A 19,425-nucleotide genomic window follows, 5' to 3' on the forward strand; every position below is an offset into this window, starting at 1 on the left:
GACTCCCCCCGAACCGGCAGCCCCGCGTCTGCCGGGGGCGGATGACCCACCCTCCCAGCCTGGCCCAGGGGAATCCGCACCTCGGTGGGGCGCCAGCGCATGTGTCTTGCAAAGCAGCCAGCGCGGCGTGTTCGAACTGTCTTAGGTGGCTTGCCCGAGCCAACAGAAAGCGTCGGTGCCGGCTTCAGCTCTGCCATTTAGCGTCAGTCCGTGCAGGACTGGCCTCCTCCGCAAGCTGCCGGCTCTCAAGGACACTGCTTAGATCACTTGCCTGCTCATATACGCCCTAAAAGACCGCTTTTTCAGCAGCTGGAATTTGGTGAACCCGCTGAATAGTAAATAAACAGGGGGCTCTTAAAAGACCAGGCATCAAATGTACGTTTAACAGTGCAATGCACCAACCTTGGGTTCAAGGTGCTTTGCAGCATCCCGTGGCCCTTACACTGCCCACGCTTTCATGGAAAAGCCTTTGTGTGAAGGACGGCTTGAGGCTGTGCTTTCCTAACAGGAGCTGAGACCTTCCGAAATACTTTCTCCAGCATCAGTTTCTAGGAATCAAGTGCAGTACCGGGCAGTAGCTAAGCATTTCTCAGCTTCCCATGTGGTGGCAGGATACCATAACTATTTCAGACAAAGCCACCAACAGTTGCCACCAGGGTCTCTCTGAACAGTTCTTCACCTCGTCCGCTTTGTTGCCTCTCCTGTGTGCTGTAATTAAGGTAACTATTTGAAACTTTATTTCTAGTCTCAAAATGCTCTAGCTTTAGGAATTCAGACAGACTAAAAGTCATTAAACTACATACTACGTGTAGATGATGTAGCTACACATACCGAAAAGGAAATTGGTACGGATTGCAGGATGTATTGCGTAAATTCCTGTCCTCTTTCCTCGTGTGCAAACAAAGAGAAAGTCAGTGCTTTAGGAAGCCGATTGTATGATGAATCAGCGTTACATAATTTAGGTGTTACAGCGGGGACCAAAGAGACCAGTTACCATAAGGGTACAGTTTATAAAAAGCAGACGTGCTTTATTTTTAACAGTGTTCTAACATATGCATATACTCAGTTACAGACAGGGTATTTACCACTGTTGTAAGACTAATTCTATCAACTAGATAGTTATTGAGCTGCAAAGGACACCAGCTTGCGGGCATCCCAGAGGACCTCACCACAGTTCAGGCACCGATGTGGTTGATGCTTCTGCCCTGCAGAGGCAGCAAAAGCCCCATCCTCGGGTGAGGACTCCTCAAGTCAGGACTGGGGGTAGAAGTCCCAGCACATGGTCTCTGATTAACAGCTCCTCCCCCCCGGAGGCCGTGCTGAAGAGAATGAATCAAGAACTGAACGACAGGAAAGCACTGTGGCCAGTAAACAGGCAATGGAAAACCACAGGTGTTTTTAACTTCAAAACAGTCAGGTTCTTGAAGCTTGTGTTTAAGATACAGGAACATGAGCATCGTAGCAGAGTAAGAACTCAGCAAAACTGTGATCATCTTCTATTTCTGTTCCAGGCTTCTTATACAGTCATGAGAAGCTGTCTGGTCAGGATTTGTTTAATTTCCACATCTGCAAAATCAACTCAAAACATGGAGAATCTGAGGCTTAATTTAAAAATGAAACTGCCTTCCAAAGACAGACTGGTGTAGGTGACATGCAGGTATGGTCGAACAATACACCCACATCAGCATGTTTGCAACAGCAACAACCATTCATTGGATGGGGAATACCATTAATTCACTGCTCTGTGTAGGTCTGTTAATGCCAGCACCATTATCACTGACACAAATAAATCCAGCCTTTGCACTGAAGAAAACAGCAGATCTCTGTAATGGACTTTGCAATCAGTTAGAGCACCCCAGAGCCCTGGGATGTGCGCCTTGGCTTTTTAAGTGAAAAATTCATCACCAGAAAGGCTTGAACTTTCCTGCTGTGTTGCTGGCAAGCATTAAGCAGGCTAATAGCAAAGCAATGAGCAGACTGTATGTAAAAAGCTGTCACTCTGAAATTATCCACGCATTTAGAATAAGGTTTACTCATCAAGTACATATTCTGAAATCAGAAAAGGCTGTTGTTCCCCTAATTTGATTTACTGGCCTGAAATCTCCAACCAGTAATCCTGATTCAAACTGTTCCTTTTGGCAGGGTAAAGAGTGCCTCTTTGAAGAGATGCTAATTCTGATTTAGGGCTTTCAAGTGACAGGGAATCCATTGATTCAGTAGAGAAAGGCAAGATGCTTTGGCCTTGCTTTCTATAAAGAGTTTTACAAAGATTTACAGAGATTTAATGAGTTGGGTGGAACAGGGGCAAGAAGTGGCCCCATGGCAAGCAAGACAGCAAAGGAGTACCCAGGAATGGAGTTAAAATTTTGGTCTCAGTTCAGGTGCTGGGGAGCAAAGAATGAAGGAGTATTTGGTTAGAAACTGTAATCATGTGGCATTTCCCAGAAAAAGGCCAGGTAAGAAGCCAGTTGTGCCCTTGGAGCAAGCCACCTTCCTCACTCTACACACAAGCAGAGCAGACTAGCAGAACCTGAAGTCCCAGAAGCATGTCACTTTGATTCACCTACCTTCAGGAAGTCTACCAAAACTCTGCCTGCAAGACAGCAAGCCCTATTTCAGACACACCAGTGATCTGTGGCACATCAGCTTTGCTCAAGTCACCCAGTAAGGCATTACTCTTGGATCCCAACTGCAGTTTCACTTACAGATGTTGCACCTTTACATGCATCCACTTCACTCACTCCAAACTGCTCACTCTCCCCTTTCAGTGTGAGAATACAGTATTACTACCTCTATAGAAAACTCAAAGTTAGTGGTGAAGTGGAAAGCTTTTTGACATAGTACAGGGAAATGAGAACTTACCAGGAATGCTCAAGGACTCTCTGCTTCCTCAATATTGGCATGGTATAAACGAGCCCAGTGTATTTTAGGGTAAAAATATTAGGGATTGTGCCATTTTGTTTATACCTTCTGAAGTGAAGCTGCAACTTGGAATGATGCTTTCAATGTTTTGCAATTTCAAGATTTTTCAGTAATTAAAGGATTTTGGTTTGTGCCAGCTGGCAAAGAGAGGAGCACAAGAGGTCTGCATCCAACGAGGAGAAATCAACTACTTGGCTGTTTTTCAGGTGAAATGAAATACAGAAAATCTTTCCAAATGTAAATGCAATCAGAAGGAAAACAAAACCAGACTGTTACACATCATGGTGGCCACTTACATAAAATTAGATCCTATTTATAGTGTACATTAGACTTTATATCCCTGTTAAAACACAAAAGATGTGAAATTGCTTTTTAGGTAAATGTGTATTTTGCTTGAGCCTAGCAATCAGACACCATAAAAAATGTGGTTATGGGAAGGAAGGGAAATGTCTGTGCACGTGCATGCATGTGTTCTGGAAGCCACCGCTCAGATGCAAATTGAACCTCTTACACAGCTAATGACTTAACTGCTGTGCTGTTTGCTGGAATAGTTTCCTGTGGAAAAGGTATTCCAGTAAAGGGGACCACCATGCAAAGGTGTGAGCAGACAGTAAAAATAATTTATTTACCACCTAGTAGTTACACTTGTGCGTGACCGCAAGACCACCTCCATCTCACACATGGCTGCAGGCCACAATAAACTCATGACTTCCTCAGTTTTTCTTCCCAAGTATGTACCAGCATCTAGATTATGGACCACTTCTCTCCAGATCCTCTTAGGTAGCCAAGGACTTCCAGAACCTTTGGAAAACATCGTAAAGCCAGTGTACCTAGGAATCGTGCCAGGACCAGCTGCCACAGCATAGTATAGCCCAGCTGTAGACTTGACAAAAAGCAAGTGGGAATAGCCCTCTTAGACACAAAGGTGCACCATTAGCAGTTGAAGCATCTCAGGTGTTTTAATGCTTGGCTCTGCGCAGGCAGCCCAAGGGCAGGGTATGGCCCATGCCAGTATTTGCCAAGAGCACCAAGTCACCAGTTACGCTTTTAGCTCAGAGTTCTTGGCTGCTATACCTTCCTTTTGACTCTCCAGTTGCTACTCTGCTTAAAAATAAATAAGTGCATTACAATAATGGCTGCAAAGAGTCCAATGACAGAAAAAGAGAGTAACTTTTATGTCATTTTTTAAATGTTAGAACTTTTAGAATCTAGGCTTTCAAGCTGTTGTCAGCCTCTCTAGGGGCAGAAGACTACATCTCCCAGCAGAAGTTTTCAGTAGGGCATCAGTTGGCTTGGGATCTAGCAACAGATACATACTACAGTATTTGTTAGTGATATAACTGAATGATCATCTTGAAGATCATGTGTGGATCTGCAGGGGGGCACACAAAGCAACTAGAATAGCAAAGATAACACCAAATGGCCTGCCAGTGCAAGGCAAGAGCAACCTGCAACTATAAATCTCTGAGATGGGGCAGATTACCAAGATGACAGAGACTGTCAGTGCATGTGGGGTCAGACATGCACATGTAACTGGCCCTTCGAGAATATCAGCTTGGTCATAATGCTAAATGGTGGTATCTTCCACTGTATCTTTAATCAGTGTTCTGTAATTCACACCAATCTTTCCTAGCTGATAGCAGTTACTAAAAAAAAAATAATCAAAAGGAAAAAAAAAATCCATGCACTTCGAGAAATTTGGTTAGATTCTGATTAAATGAAGTATTTTGCATCATTTGTTGGACTACTTGAAAGAAAGCATTTCATAGCATCTAAAGATTTTAGTATTAAAAAAACCCACAAGGCTGGTATTTCCAGTCAAATTTGCTTTAAAAAGAAATATTTTGAGAATGATAGTTTAATAAACTGGTTGCTTGGTTGTTTTTTCACTCCAGTGTTTAAGTGGATTAAAACCTGCATTATCTGTTAAGGAAATGTACCAACTAAACCCTTCTGAGTAGGTTAATATTTGTAGCCAAAGTACAGAACAGTAATATTACACAGTTTTACATTGAACTCTCCAGATGCTGCATTTGCATGCTCTTTGTTGACCCTTTTTAGCACAATACCATGCAATTCCAATTGTAAATGTCATTCTTTCCAAATTCTCAGCAACTGTATGCAGTATAGCTTTTAATTCCTAAATCAGGATTTTATTATATGTCTCAGGTTTCTTAATCATAGCTAATACCTTTACCTTACGAATAACTGACACAGGCATTTAACTTGGGTGACACTAAGGAAAACATTATGCTGGACAGAGACAGCAGCATTTCTCAGCACACTGACACATTTCTGACACTCAGGTAACCAGCCTGCTGTAAGGAGTCTGGTGTCAGCTTGTCTTACTGGAGTTAATGAGTGACCGATGGAAGAAAGGAAGCCTGCATACCCCTGAGTTACTAGATAAGGTCAATATACAGGGTCTTATTAAAGTTCTACAGGGATATGAAGTTAAGCAGGGTCAAGCTGCACACTAAGAGACAGCCCAGTTTTCCATCCGTACAAAGAGCTTCAAGCTAGCAGAGTAATGATTCTCAGAAAGGTAAGTGTTTAAGGTCAGACAGTTGTTACCAATTCTGACCATCTGTCTTATTTCTCTGTCAGACATCGCCTCTAGTGGCAGGGAAAACTGATTCAGTTTGCCTGTGGATTTGATTATTTGGAAGGAAAACCCCCTGTCCATTTCTTTGAAAGAGTAGGAGTTTCTAAAGGGAAATAGACATTTTCTGAATAAGTTGCTCACAAATAGAAAGAAAAAAAAATACTAGAATTGACTACAGAGATAACATGAGGCTAGTTCAATAGCATCAAAACTGAGATTTTATTCCAGGTCTTCTTGGGGAAGCTTGAAAATGAGAAATCAGCATTTATACGATGAACAAAGTTTGGCCAACTGGAGTTCTCAAGTTAGCGGAGAATAGGGCCACTTCTGGAGCCTTCCTGGTAATGGTAGTGGCCTTCCCCAGTCTCACACACAGTACTGGGTATCAGCAAGCTGTAAGTCCAAACACAGCCTGCCAAAAATATTCAAAGCACTCAGTTCAGCTGAGAAGTTCCCCTATCTCAATCTGACGAGCTACATTGAGACCTATCCGTGTTTTATCCTGTGATTTCATTACAGCCATGTGGAGAGAATACCCTCTACCTCAGAAACAAAGTTGACATAGTTTAGTATGAAATGCAAGGGGGAACAGAAGGATTCAAAGAAAAGCAGGCCTAACTATAGCCTTTTCTCTAACGACCCATCCCCTCTCTTGAAGAAGCAAATGAATATTAAAAGGTAACAGGTGAAACCTGCTCTGTAAAGGCATCGTTACACTGGAGCACATAGAGCATAAACATTTATGCACCAGAAGAAATGGCTGAGCAGGAGTTAAGCAAGCAGTGTACATGCATTAAGTCAAGGGAACAGGAACAGTCACAAAAGCCAAGAATGAACACAGGTAAAAGCAAACAACTGACAGTGCTTCCTGGAGTGCTAACAGCATCAAGGCCACACCATGGATAAGACCATACCACAGATGTAAAGCAACAACTGTATGTTACAAATCAGTCTGGCTCTGAGCCTTCTTTGTGAAAACAAAAAGGCTGCAGGTATCACACAGTGTTGGTACCAATCAAGAACCAGGAAGACAAGGTGGGGACATGATAGCTAGCAGTCCTTGATCTCCATGCCACCACAAGTAATCGTGGTATCTTTGAGAAAATGAAATCAGTTTTGTTTAAAACAGAGAGCACCTTCCCCTTCTGTATTGTGCACTCATAAAATAAAAGTTTGCTACATTTATTGTGGCAACAAAATGGAAGGAAGAAAACAAAGTTTTACTTCAATTATGTAAACAGTATCAGTACAATGCATAGAAGTTACCTCAAGACTTAATGGAATTTGGGTAAGAGCCCTTGTTTGCAGAGTACTAACCTTTCAGGAAGACACAGCATTAACTCATGATAAAAAGGTGGTATGGGCAGAAGAACCATCTCAAACCAAGAGAGAAGACATTTACATTATGCTTCAGTTTGCACAAGTGTACAACTTAGACCTCTGCATAAGTGGGCACACTCCAGGCTCAAAACAAACCGTCCTTGATTGTTGTGGTTCTGAACAGAAGCCAAGTAGATTGCAGCAGCTGTATATTCAATGAGTTGGTGTGATAAAAGATACGATTGTCAAAGCTGAAGCATGATTAGTACGACATAAAGTTTACAAGGTGACGAGGTCACAAATTATTAGTCATCTAAATACTGTTTAATAACATATGACCGCATATTGAGTTATGTTCACCAGGAGTCCCAAATATTCCTTCCAGAGTTCTGACCTAAGTCACAAAAATTAAAATCAAACCACGCAAAAGCCTAAGATTAAGAAAAAATATTGTGATGATCCTTTTTATAATTTTATCTTACTCTGTGATATACATACACTTTATGTACAACACCACCATTAAGAGAAAGGCCCTGACACAGGCGGCTCTGTTCAAGAACTCATCTGAAAACAGGACTTACTGTATATGCTCATGGTATAGAACAGGACCAACCATACATACAGTGCATGGTGTGCCAAAAGAATTGCAGTGTGGGAGCTGGAAGGGAACAGCTCCTGAACTTACATCAGGCAGAAGCGTTGCTATTTTTGAGCATCTGCTGTGGTAAACACATGACTCAAAAGCATACAAGACGGTAGCCCTGGTCACAAAAAATCCTCTTTTCAACTCCATGCTTACAGAGCATAGTGACTGTGCTTTATACATTCAAACACTGACTGCCCATCTGATTCAGTGCCTACTCTACAACTTTTGCCAATAGGAGCTTAGAGGACTGCTACTTGTTCTGCTGGAAAAGGTTTCCATCAGGGAAGGGTATCATCTAGGCACATGCAGCATCTGACAAGAAGGGGATGGTGTTACTCTCAAAGCAAAGCTGACAGAATACTTAAACTGTCATTGCCATGCAAACTGTATTTGTTATATCCAACAGTTAGGATACTCACTGAAAAATACAGTATCTGTTTTAGGGGCTGAAGGTTTCCAGACTTTGAAGTCCAGTCAGAATACTGGCCTTGGTAAGTTCAATGCAAAAAAGTTTACAGTACTCCTAACTCTCTCTTTCCAATTCAGATTAACATATTTTTGTACATATGACTGTGAGACGTAGGACTGTTGTTCACTTAATCCCCCAGCCTGCATTCAGGATGATGTTTGATTACAAACAGTGAAAACTGTGGTAATGTTATTTGATAAACATTTTCTCTACACTGTTAATTAGTTCTTTGTGGGAAATTCAATCTTCAACTGCCAACAACCAATACAGAACACAGTAGGGCACTGGAAGACTAGTAACTGTTCTCCCTCACAAGGCCAGCATACTTCACATTGGCTCAAGGAGGGAGTAAAATGAAGTAACATGGGAGCAAGAAGATTGATGCTCTTCCTCTACAAGCCTCAACATCATCTACTAATACACTTGCCACATACATTAGAAAACAGAATGCTGAAAGCAGTTCACAGGTGGGAAAATGACAATGGCTCACCAGGTATCCCTGAGATCCACTGCACAACAGGGGTGGGCATATGGTTAAGCTGCATCAACAGCACCTACTCTCTTCTTTCTCTTCACTGCAGAAGTTTGGTTACCCAGCAGCCTCTTTGCAACACAGCCATGCTGGAAATCAGGCAGAGCTGAGCCCAGTATCTACACTATGAATTGTTCAACAGCCACAGGTTGACAGGAGGGCTGGTATAGTTTTCCCAGCTGGATCTCCCTCCATCTCTTATTGCAATCTTGAGGCTGCGAAGGAAACAGTATTTATATGCTCTCAGATAATCTCTCCTGGAAGACTGGAGTCTGCAAAAAAATCCTAACACACCACATTAAATCTGTGCATCATATTGTTTTCAATATAGTAGATACATCCTTGGAAAGTCTTAATGCATGACTGCTGAAAGAGCACATGCAAACTCATTTGTTAATACAGTGGCACATTAACTGGCACAAAAAGCATCCTGTGCTTCTTTTATGATGACACATTTTTCCAACACTTATTATAGGGCTGGCAGACAATCATATGTACAGCTAAGCTCCAGGTGAGAGGGATGTTACTTGTAGTTTTGCTCCATCTGTACAGGATAGCACATGACTCAGCATAAAGGTTCTGCAAAATTAAGTCTGTGTAAATCTGTAGCCAGCAAGCAGCTTTGACAGTTACCACCTCAAAGCACCAGTCAAAGTAACAAGACAGCAAACCAGAGAAAGCAATCTTCATGGGGTTCTTTATTCAGAAAAAGAAGTAGGGTTAATGAAACCTCTGTTTCAGTAAGGAAATATTAAATTCACATTTTACATATGAAAATATTACAAAATAACCATCCAGTGACTATTACAGCGTTTTTTCAATGCTTGAGACTCAGGCCATTTTCACTCTTTTTCATCCACCATCCACAGCAATCAAAAAATCAGCTTTTTTGGCAATCCTGAAAAGGTAAATCACATTGTTATCAAAGTAAATGGGTCCAGCCCCCCCCCCCCCTTCTTGAGATACATCTACTCTGAGCTGCTTAATGCTGCAGCAGCAGTACATGATGACTTTTTCCAATTAATCTGTGAAAGAGTGCTAGGATCAAAGTTCATGTGAATCAGTACATGTCCTCCAAATGAATCACAAATCCTGTGATTAAGTGTTAATTGCATTTAGGATACATATACATATAAGTATTTCTCTTTGCTGGTTAATTCTACTTTTAAATCTGAGAAAGGCAAACTATTCTAAGGCTTAACCCTGCCCCACCATGCATACACACTTAATTATTTTTCTTACAAGCTGTCACTACCCAGCAATTAGCTGTCTGTAGGAATCAACAGCCCTTTTAGTCTCTGTCTCATTCTTTAACAATGTCTTTGTTTTGTATCAGCTGTAGAGGTGATGAGGGCAGCAGTACTTTTCTGTCTCTATTCCAGATCTTGTTCTCTCATTTCTTCATATGCAACTTATAACATAGGTAGAATTAACCATAGCTGCCTTCCAGGATGGATATGAAGCTTACAATGAAAGGATCCAACTGTTTTTACGTGCCCTATAGGCAGAGGTCTCCTCTAAAATACTCTGACATTGAATCACACCCATGAACTTTAAATGAATGCCCAAACAATACAAATTCTTAACCTTAGATAGGAATAGAATGGTTTGTAGTTTTTTTCCAAACAGATGTAGAATAGTTCTGAAATTAGATAGATTCTTTAATACTGCATTAACTCAGGGAAAAGTTTAGGACTGTATTGTTTATACTTTCTGTTTTGTGAACCTACAGCTCTGTAGAACTGCAGATTAATAGAATTAGAAATTACTGTCCTGGGGAAGGAATGCTGCTTTTGATTGTTTGCCAGAGTGAAGAATATGGACAATGATGTCATGGTAGTATTAGTGTGTCCACATACATCACTGATCAGAAATAAGTGGTAGCAATAGCTAGAAATGATGCATGCTTAATACTCTTCACAGGCAGTCATCCATTTAGTGATAGTTTTCCACTGACAACAAAGAGGCTGTTTTCTGAGAAGTACAGCTGCTGCACATTTAAGTTTGGTGAACACACCCCACACGCTGTAAGGTTTTGCTCTCGTGGAAAAGCTGCACTTATAAGGTTGGCATAAATTCTTTCTCCTGGCAGCCAGCTCCTGGCACCAACATTTTATAAGAGGGTATCCATCAGTAATCACTCAGTCTATTCTGCTAAGTTCCAGGTACCACCTCAACAGGATTAAGGGAAGGAGAATGTACTGTGCAGGATGCAAGCACAGACCAGCCTAAGAATTTTGGGGATGCAACTTATTTTTCTTTGAAATTACTTTTGGACAGTTCCATCCCCAAAAGCAATAAAAATATGCTGTCCTTCAAATTTTGTTTAAACAAAGACTGTAGAATTGTTTTTCCAAACCAATATTCAGATTTTAGCTTTAGATGATAACACCACATAAGGATGTCAAATGAAATCCAGAGTAGCAGATCTGCTATCTCTAACATTGGCTCTCTCTTTTAATGTTCGCTGGCACTAGAGGATCTACCTTTGAGTAGAACCTTTCTAGTAGAACCAGATCCTCTGGTTCTGTCAGCCTAGCCAAGGTAGTAACGGAACATAATGGAAAATCCACATCAGAAAATCCATTATGTTTCCATTTCTACTTAGTGAAATGATACTGCTTTTTATACTTGATACTCAAATGTCTCAAAAAGTAATGCTGACTTCCTAAATGCCTTAGTCATAGCCAATCCCAAAACTCCTGGCATTTAACACAAAGTCTGATTTCCTCTTGCTGAAGATGAGACTTTTGGAAAGAAGTTAAAGCAATTAGTGCTCTAGCTTGATACAGCTCTAGAAGATCTGTCATTATCAAATGAACACTGTCAAATGTTCAAATGGTTAATTCACAGAACTCAAGAAAGCAGTGCTTCCTCTCTCCTGTCTTTTAGTTAACAGGCATGTATGTTTTAAGGCATGTACTCCAAAATGGTAATCACAGAAAAGGAGCTAAAAAGCTTAAATTAATTACCTAATCTATAGTAACTTGACAAGTTTCCACATGTTAGTTGACCCATGGTACTGGGGTCAGCAAAGAGCATTCAAATAGTCAACTGATTAAATTTTTCTTTGAGATTAGAATCTTAAACTAGTGAACTATTAAGTTTTACTTTTAATTTGACACAGACTAAGAAACAAGTCAAAGTGCCTAAAAAGTAAATTTAACACTGATAATGTAGCTGTGCCTCTGAATTCAAGAGGAAATGCACTTTCCTGAACACATCTCCATTCCAAAGAGATCACTCTTATATGAAAACAGTCTCATACTGACAATAACAAAAAGCTGTTACTAACCTGACAACTGCTATCTAGCTGTTAAGACGACCAATTCCAAATTTAAGAACCAATATTTGCCTCTCAGCTAGAAGGTCTGAGTAATTTAGTGTCAGATGTCCATCTGGAGTCCTCAGACCTTTTCTTGCCATGAAGATATGAAGTACATGCTACTGTTCAGGGAAGACTGGAGGCTCCATATAGAAGTAAATGTTAGGGAATTGGCTTCCTTTTAAGAGGGTCACAGAAATGTGCTTAATGTTTCTTACCCAGAGTGGTCTTAACATGTAACTTGCTTAGTCTAAAAGAGAGCAAGCAGAAATCTCTCTTCTGAACCTGATTTACATTCTCCAGTCAGTCATTTGAAAGAATAACATGCTATGTTTCTCTCTATCTCACCCACCCTGCTTTTTTTGTTTTAAATGATGTAAAGTTATTTCCATCTCAGTAAGATGTCTCAGAAAAAAAAAAAGAAATAAAGAGCATCATAATAGCCTATAACTTACTGGGTAGTACCACAATCCATTACAGAAATTAATGGAATTAGATATTTATTCTAACAGATTCTGAAGCATCATAAAAGAGCCTTTTCTGTACTAGTTCTGTTAGAATACAGGATGAAGTAATTCTCACCCCAAAGCATTTATTCTAAAACATAAATCATTAAAGGGCTTCAGCTGTGCTGGTGTCTAGGGATGTAGTTCACTCAAGAGTTTTTGTTCTGAAACACATTCCTTCTGAGCATGTAGTTCCTATTTTAAAACAGGTGAAACATTAAGGGGTTACCTTGATCTATTCCTTCTAGTCTCTTCCGTTTTAAATTCCAAAGTGCATTGTGTTGCTCCTTTACAGCTTCTGCAGGACAGTTGGGTCTTGGCAGTTGATTTCCTGGTGTGGGTCCTGGTCGGTTACTGAAATACTTCTGTTTCAATGCCTTCATGATAATGGAAGAAAAATAAGCAAGTAATTAGTATAAAGTGTCAGAACAACATCTACAAAGAGGTTATAAAGCAATAAAGCACTGACTTTAAAAATACTTAGACACTTTTACACTAGAAGTTGAACTTAGGACAAATCAAGGCTTTGTGTTTTCAGTTGACTACCCACAGCACTTTGATTTGTAAGCCAAGAGATAACTGAGTACTGTTATTTTTAACTAGTGCTCAGACATCTAGCAAAACTCTAGACTACATTGCAGGAGGTTTTGTACAAACAGCAAGTTTCTACCTCTGAAGAGCTTACACTCTGAATAGACAGATGGAGACAAGAGGATAAAGAAGAAAGTAGGAATGAGGAAAGATTAAAAGAATGGATCTGAAGTCTTGATCAGATCCAAGACCTGGGCACCAGCTGTTTTGCTAGCTTTTAAGATAGGTCTTTCCCCAAAATTTGTGTTGTTTCTACACTGTAAACTGAGAAAAATGTAGTTTGAATTGGAGCAGAAGACAAACACAAGTGAGCAGGGTTATTTCATGTAGTCGAATTACACACCCTGTTTTAATTTTTAGTAATTCCACAGCTTCCATAAAATGTGGTTAAGGAAAAGAACCTAAGCTGTCTCTTATATAATCATTACTCTTGCTAGCATCAATTACATGGTATTCAATGCTTGCCGTGAATCAAGCCAATAAAGTAAGCACAAGTTTTTTACTGCCTTAAACTGTGTCATTGTCAATAAAAATGCTAGACTAGAAAAATCATATCTATTCAATGTTCCAGTCACCATCCAAAAATATGACCTATAAAATTATTTCATACATATGAACTAGTACAGAGGTGTCCCAAGCATAGCACAACTGATTATTTAGAAACATACTAAAAGTTCTTAAAAGTTGATGACCAAAACAACCTAAATATGCTCTGAAAAAGTCTTCTGGCAAAAAGATAATTAACACATGCACTGATTCCTAGATTAGGATTTGCCTTGTCTAATAAGCAATGAGGGAGTCCTGGCCTTAAAGGACAGCTCTGTTTCTTGCATGCTTCCCTAACAGTGTTAAGGTAACAGAAACACAGTTTTGAAACTGCCAACTGCTCTATCTTCCTCATAGCAGGAATCAATATTCTGAACTAGAACATTCTGCAAGATTTTAATTCATTTCTCCCCATCAAGGAGTAGTAAAATTGAGACAGTTTCACCCAAGTACAATGGAAAAGGATATTCAGGACAGAATGCTGGTTTAAATCACCACAGAACTTGATGTTAAAAAAGAATCAAAAAAGTTTAAATTAAATTGAGGGAGAGACTGGATGAAATAAGGATGAAAACTTTTCAAACCCAGGGAATAAGATAGGCTATGTTAAGACTTAAAGTTTCAAGCTTTAGATAACTGAATTTTGAATGTCAGATATAATAACTGTCTGAAAGCCATGACTCATACACATCATCTCTACATTGGGAATGGAGATGATTAGTCAGCATTATTCAGGCCTTTCAGAGTTCTCTCTACAAAACACTGGAACTATGTTTCTAGTATTTCATAGACAGAGATAAATGACATTTCATTTCAAAATGGGGTTATGGGCTTCAAAGCACATTCATCTGATATTAACAGTAGGTTAACGAACATTAAGACATAATGCAACTGTACTATACCTGAGTAGCCGTAACCCTAGTGCAAGGATTAAATGTGAATAAGCCTTGCAGAAGATTAAGCAAATCATCACCAGCTGCACTGAAGATATGTTGAAGAGGCATTCCAGGGAAAGACTTAAACGTGACATAATCTGGAAGACTTGTCATCCCCTACAAAGATCAAAAATAGAATGTATGTTTTTCAAGTTAGAGTTCAGCTTTTCACAGAAAGGGAACTTCATATGGCTGTCTTTCGGCAGAAGCAAATTATCTTTCAAAACATTGTACTAATACTTGGTCACTGAAATACAGTAAGTGTAGGAATAGTAAGTCAAAAAGACTCTTAAAAAAAAAAAATGTTACAGTTGTTTCACACTATCTTCTTCCAAGTGATCTGTCCTTTCCTCGCTTTAACGGTGACCAGTCCAAAAGGAAAACATTTCCATTCCTGAAAAAGTGTAAGTTTCAATTCTTGAAATGCATCAATTTGCAAATTAATTTAGGAACTCACCAATGCTATCATGCTAGCAAATCTCCTATTCTCTCCTTTCCCCACCTATATCTTAATTCTTCCTCTCCAAAGCAGAAATGTCATTGCAAGTGTCTTCATGCATTTCATTTAGAATCCCAGAGCAACAACAGAACTGTGTTGGGCTAGTAGTACTTTACATGATACTTCCCCATATGGTTATTGCTCCGTTTGGTGATCATGTACCATAGCATTCAAGCACCATTCACACAAAGGAAAAACAATGTGGAGAGGGAGCAGAGGTAGAATGTGATGACGGGTTAACAAGTTCAGAGTGCTTCCCCAACTCAACTATAAAAGAACAGGGTCTGATCAGGCAATTCTGGACTACCTGTGCCCACCGGCTGGTCCAAGCTGCACATCCAAAGAAGACACGCCCCACTTCCTCTCACCCTGTCTGATAACCATGGTTATGTAGGTCATTGTGTGCCCTAACACTGTTTAGCCCAGTACTAGTGAAGTACTGGATTTAGTGTTATCTTGGCCCAGATAATGATAGGTAACGATACTACGGATTTGTATTTTTTACTGCACCATTATTCTCAGATAAACTGCTTACCCCTAAAACTATTGCTCCGGTCTCTGTTATCATACCCTGAATCTGTAACTTGGCTGGGCCACCTCTGGTGTCAGAAATAGGATATGGTACATGCCATCATTACCTGCCCCAGCCTTGTAGCAGGTGCCCTAATTGGCTGTTTTGCCCTGCTCATAGACATCAGGTTCTCCAACAGCGGAAAGTACCTGCTCCATTTTCCCTAGCTATTTTAAGTAGGGAAATTCAGGAAGACAAAAACATGAAGGGTACTCTGCCTGTTCCTTTTTGCTCACTGTCTCAGAAATACTGAGCATCATGCAGCCAAACCGTAAGCTGTCTCCCTACAAAAAATAATTTGTTCAAGCCAGCAGGATACTCAGGCTGCGTTTGAAGACAAGACACTTGACACTGCCTGTGTTAAAAAGTGTTCAGGCTTGCCTGGAGAAATTAGAACGCCTCGTGGTCCCCCTGGTGGCAGCATCAGTCCATGAAAAACTTGACTGTCAGCTGGAAGCTACAGAAAATGGAATTATTGCAACAAAAATACATAAAGCTTTATATGCAGACCAAGAAGACTGAGAAGGAAACGTTTGGTTTGATTTGGATTCAAATGATACATCAAATTCTTGAAGACCGATCAGATTTACAAATGCCATCAATTATTGAAGCTGAGTATGATGCCAGTGGAGGCATCACAAGCATCTCTACACACCCTTGAACATACACCTAGACAAATTAAGCAAGAGCTACTGCGTCTGTTACTGTGAATTACTTAGCCTGGCTTGCAATATGAGGGATTACCATGCAAATTCCAGAATCAGAAGCCCAGACACTCAGTTCCGGGCCCAGAATCTTGAGTACAAATTCCATGAATAAATAAAGACTTCATCTTTTGGGCATCAGCAGCTTATATTCAAAGAAAAGTGCCCTGAAATAACTGAGGACCCTAGCCATTCTCTATCTGTGTTGGGTTTGTGTGGTGTGGTTTTGGTATTTAATGTATTTAAGAAGGGAAACTGAGATGGGGTTGGGAGACTTTGAGGACAAATTATGAGAACACTGAGGTCATTGGAAGGAAGGACGAGGAAGTGGGGGAGGTGTGCCAGAGCAGAGATTCCCCCTGTATCCTGTGGTGAGAGGCAGGGCCAACCTCCCTGCCACCCACAGGAGTCAGAGGAGCAGAGAACCATTCACCTGTGCACTGTGGAGGACCCTGGGATTCTGTGGGAAGAAGCAGCCCCTGCTGTTGCAGTTCAGTGCTGGGAGGACTGCAACACGTGGAGGTGACCCATGCCAGAGCATCTTGAGAAGAATGCATCCCGTGGGGAGGACTCACAGCGGAGAGAGTTTGTGGAGGACTGTCTCCTGTGAGAGGGATGCCATATAAAGCGGGGGAAGAATGCATAAGATTCCTCTGGCTTGGAGGAAGGAGTAAGGACTTTCCCATCCCTGAAGGTGTGTAAGAGTCAGGCTGACAGCACTGAGGGATATGGTGTAGTTGAGAACAGTCAGTGTTAGGTTAATGGTTGGACTACAAAATCTCCAACATCTTTTCCAACCTAGATGATTCTGTGACTCTGTGGGCTCCCGGTCTGGGTTGTAACACAAGGGGTGGTAAAATGCACAAGCCTTGTACTGTGAACAGGAGCTTGCTTTACTTGCTACTTCTGACACTGACAAACTCCTCAGGGATCTCCCCTTACTCTTCGGGTTTTACATCCTATTCTTTGTGACATCCTTCACAACATTCCCTTCCCTGAAGGATGAACTCAATCTATTGCCACTCAACACTGGGTTCTTGGTATCCCCATCATCACTGTTGGAGCCCAACCTTCAGGCCCCAACCACTGTATTCCCATCCATCTCACCTTTCCCATTCCTGTAGCTACCAACAATCAGTCAGACTTGACAATTACCCAAGTCCCTCCTTTCACTACCCTACAGAAGGTGTCTGGTTGACTGATGGCTCATCGATCCTCTGCATAATACCTGGTTTGGGTGTGATATCACTGTCTGTACCACTGATGGCCAAATCATTATGTCCAACTGACATGGTACTGCCCAGACAGCTAAAATTCCTGGGTCTTTGCTTAGTCATTCACTCCTCTGCCCATACTGTTCTTCTAGGTGCACCAGGTAGCCTTCCCTCTTGGAAAGCATGCTCCTTTCACACTCTTACCATAGAAATCAGCAGTCACCTTCTTTAGGAATGTATTTGCACACTCTGTGGGGCCACATTGATCCCATTTTGCTCACCCCATGTCTGAGGCTAGGTGGAATGTCTGAGCAGATGACACTGCTGCTATCAGAGGGGTGGAAGTGGTAGTGGATACTGACACCCATGAGAAGCTGGTAGAAGCCCTATACTAGCAGAAGAAACCGAGGAAACCTTAGCCCAAAGCTGCAACCTGGAATGTGGAACCACCTTGACAGCTCACTAGTCGCATAAGCACTGGAGTTATCCCACTGTTGAAGGTTTAGCCCAGGTTGCAGCACACTGAAATACACCTTCAAATGCAACGAACTGAATGTATTCAAATTGTACTAACAAAGAGGAAAACCTTGCTTATGGAACCTCACTACTTTAAAAGTGGTAGGAGAAAAACCCCACAGCTCCCCAGTATGGAATCCTTCTTTGAGACTCTATTATACCTCCATAACCCAAGAGCAGAACATCACAGTTAACTGTAAGATTGTAAACAATTTAAATGGGAGATATTTCTGTATCAGTTAAGGAACCTACATGAGTGGATCAACAATCAGTGTCTCATATGCCTGCATTAACCCTTTTGTAGCATGACCCTTCTATTTTCTCACTCTGTTCATAGTATATGCCTTTGCGCTAGTGTTGTGACAGCTCTCAGTGTAATGTTATTCCTACATCCCCAAGTCCCTCTCCTGTTTCCCTTCCCAAACCCATCATATCATCCATACCCTTATCAGTATGAATTTCTCTCTAATTTAATGTTTTTTGCAACATGAAGACTTGCATTGACTATCAGAGCAGGCAAAGAAGCAGGCAAGACAAACCTTAGCAATCATGGTACCAGAGATCAAATAAATCAAGAAGTGTTTTTAGAACAAAAAAAGTCAAACATGGTTGGCAGGAATCCCTTTCAGGATGCCCTCCCACCAGTAGGGGGATATGGAATATCCTTTTTTACTGAGTTGTTATCCTTATTTTGAGTGGCTTCGTACTCATTTTGGTTGTCATGTTAAAGATTTGTACTTGGCTTTTGACCTACACTGTTCCAATAGTTTCCTGAGACACTACCTTATTGACCATTTTGTCTCAATTTAACCCTTTGCCAAGAGAAACAGCCGCTTATTCTCCACTTTGTGAGATCAGGTAGCTGCCTCTCTACTTACCTCACTTAATTTCAAAAGCTTAAATAGAATATCAAGTAAAACTCATGTCAACAAAACAAAAGAACTCACAGGCCACTGTTCTTCTGTTGGAGTGCCCAGTGTTTCAAATATTCTTGTCAGCTGGTCAAGGTCAGAGTCTCCAGGCAAAAAAGGAACCTGGAAGAAGGCAACAGCAGTTGACTGAATTAACTTCTGAACTTCAAGTTGAGAGAGGAGCTTTGACCTAACCCTCATAATGGCAGGGCAAAACATCTTTGTATACCAGCTGCCCACAAAGAAGTACACTGAATCTTTGAGGCCTCCTAGTGATGCCCAATTAGATTCTGAAGGTTTCTTGAAACAAAGGCTTGATATCATTGACTTAATAGCAGAGAGCTAAACATGAGATCAGACCACCACCACATTAACATAGAAGAACACAGGAGAGGATAGGTTTTACACCTCAGTTGCCAGTTGGAAGTCAGTTGGTCACAGCAATCTTTCCATCATCTACTCACTTAAGTTAGGTTTTATATTCATTCAAAACATTTAAAGTGAATTATAACTGGATTACACAAGCAGCAGTTAGACTGATGGAATGAGATCACAACATAAATGAAAGTAGTGACCCACTAGGATGGATACTGCCTGATCGGTGTCACATCTC

At 40.9% G+C, this 19,425-nt stretch overlaps 1 protein-coding gene across 10 annotated transcripts in view; it reads right to left on the reverse strand.

The window, feature by feature from the left end:
• The window catches only part of LOC113489726 (cyclin-dependent kinase 7), a 74,255-nt gene that overhangs the window by 41,722 nt on the left and 13,108 nt on the right, over nucleotides 1-19,425 (reverse strand). For 4 of the 10 annotated variants that reach the window (XR_003400087.1, XR_003400089.1, XR_003400088.1 and 1 more), the window contains 3 exons: nucleotides 18,849-18,935; nucleotides 14,365-14,514; nucleotides 12,555-12,702 (listed from right to left, as the gene is read on the reverse strand). Coding sequence is in view for 5 of the 10 variants with exons in the window: in XM_026865734.1 (XP_026721535.1) it covers nucleotides 1,517-1,578; nucleotides 12,555-12,702; nucleotides 14,365-14,514; nucleotides 18,849-18,935 (447 nt within the window). In the remaining 5 variants the exon portion in view is untranslated. The other 6 variants (XM_026865735.1, XM_026865734.1, XM_026865738.1 and 3 more) reach the window with 6 other exon arrangements.

Source organism: Athene cunicularia, assembly GCF_003259725.1.
Source record: "Athene cunicularia isolate RWA chromosome Z unlocalized genomic scaffold, athCun1 chrZ_part1, whole genome shotgun sequence".
Lineage (NCBI taxonomy): Eukaryota > Metazoa > Chordata > Aves > Strigiformes > Strigidae > Athene > Athene cunicularia.